Genomic DNA, 1640 nt, shown 5'->3' on the forward strand with positions numbered 1-1640 from the left:
GATATATATATATATATATATATATATCTGATATATAATTACAATATTAATTAAGGATAATCATAAGATTATAGTTTGTGTGGTCTTGTAATATTGATACTATATTCAACAATAAATGGTATAAACTTATAAAATATTCAAGAACTCAAGCTTGCATAAAATCTCTCAAAGCAGTATTTTTATTGTATAAACATATGCTTTTTTTTACTACAAACTGTTGAGCAGTTGTGTGTGTACACACACACATGTGCACTTTGTAAGCAAAACAGGGAAGTTATGGATTAATTTAATATAATTTTGCTTAAAATCAGTCAAAACAGCACAATAAAGTCAATGTGCAAATAAATGTGAGATATATTTACTATACATAACCCTAGCATGGTTGGAACAATCACCTTGAAATATGTGAGAGACGAATCAAATTGCATCACTGCTCGTAATTGCCCTTTCAACCATAGGGTGTTATTATGACAAAATCAATCTTGCTATTCATTGGTAATGAGTAGTTAAAGAATTCTTGGTGAGTGGTGTTGGCTAGCTACCTTCTCTCTAGTTTATTACTTCAAAATTAGAGGAAGCTAATGCAGTTAGTTCTCAAGTAGCTTTGCACAAAGTTTGTTAGAAATGGTTTTGCTTTCTAAGAATGGCACTTATGGCCAGCTTGAAACACACTGCTGTAATTGGCTGGCTTCAATACATCTGATGACTTTCCACATCTAAATATTTTTATAAAGTCCAACCGTGGTTCATAAGCAATTTGAACTTTAAACTCTGGGATTCACTTCAAAGTAACAACTGAAACACAATTATGTGAGAGACTATTAATAACATAGGCTAAATAATCAGTTATTAATTTGCATTTGAGATCACATGACTGACATAAGCTGTAATTATAGTTTAACTGTTTTGAGTAGTGTAGTTGTTGGTTGAAACAATGTGATTCAACTATGAAATATTTATTCTGTAAATTACTGAAGTCATACTCTGATTGGTGGGTGGAATAAGTTTGTTCTTCAGTTATTTTAAAAACCTTTGTTACAGGCAAAAAGAAACCAAAAACATTTTGCACATGTTTAGATGATAATCTCTTTTTCACTACTGAAATTATTTCTATTATGTATTTCAGAATTCTGTGTCCTTCATGCCCTCTTCTGAAAACGCTGGGTGAGAGAATTCCCTACGAAATAACAGCAGGAGCTAATGGTCGGGTTTGGATCAATGCCAACACCATACAGAATACCTTATTAGTGTATAATGCTATTTCTTTTGCTGAGCATATGACTCCTGAAGAGGTTAATATAATGTGTTCAGAAATTTTACATGGTAATCAAGAAGCAACTTTAGTAACAATGCTTAAATAAAAATGCTTTTCAATTACAAGAGTTGTCAAATAAAAATTTGAAGAAGGATAAAATATTTTTATACATCTTTTTTGTTTATATTTTTGGGGGGGAAAAATTTGTATATAATGAAGTTGACAATTCCCACATAAAAAAAGATTTAAAATTCAAGAAACATGATAACTGCATCATACTTGGAAGATATATCTTATTACTTTTCACAATGCTAATGAAGAAAGGATATTTTTATATATATATATATAAATTTAACACATCACCCTGCTAACTAACAAAAAATAT

The 1640-nt window shown here is 29.9% G+C and overlaps 1 protein-coding gene across 1 annotated transcript in view; it reads left to right on the forward strand.

Annotated features, from left to right (window-relative positions):
- The window catches only part of LOC106472272 (exosome complex component RRP40-like), a 46383-nt gene extending 44957 nt beyond the window's left edge, over positions 1-1426 (forward strand). Inside the window, exon 4 of the mRNA XM_013932899.2 lies at positions 1127-1426. Within this exon, the coding sequence (XP_013788353.1) occupies positions 1127-1361 (235 nt within the window). The 3' untranslated portion in view covers positions 1362-1426. The remainder of the gene's footprint in view (positions 1-1126) is intronic.
- The last annotated feature ends 214 nt before the right edge of the window (positions 1427-1640 follow it).

Source organism: Limulus polyphemus, unplaced genomic scaffold (genome assembly GCF_000517525.1).
Source record: "Limulus polyphemus unplaced genomic scaffold, Limulus_polyphemus-2.1.2 Scaffold5207, whole genome shotgun sequence".
NCBI classification, from domain to species: domain Eukaryota; kingdom Metazoa; phylum Arthropoda; class Merostomata; order Xiphosura; family Limulidae; genus Limulus; species Limulus polyphemus.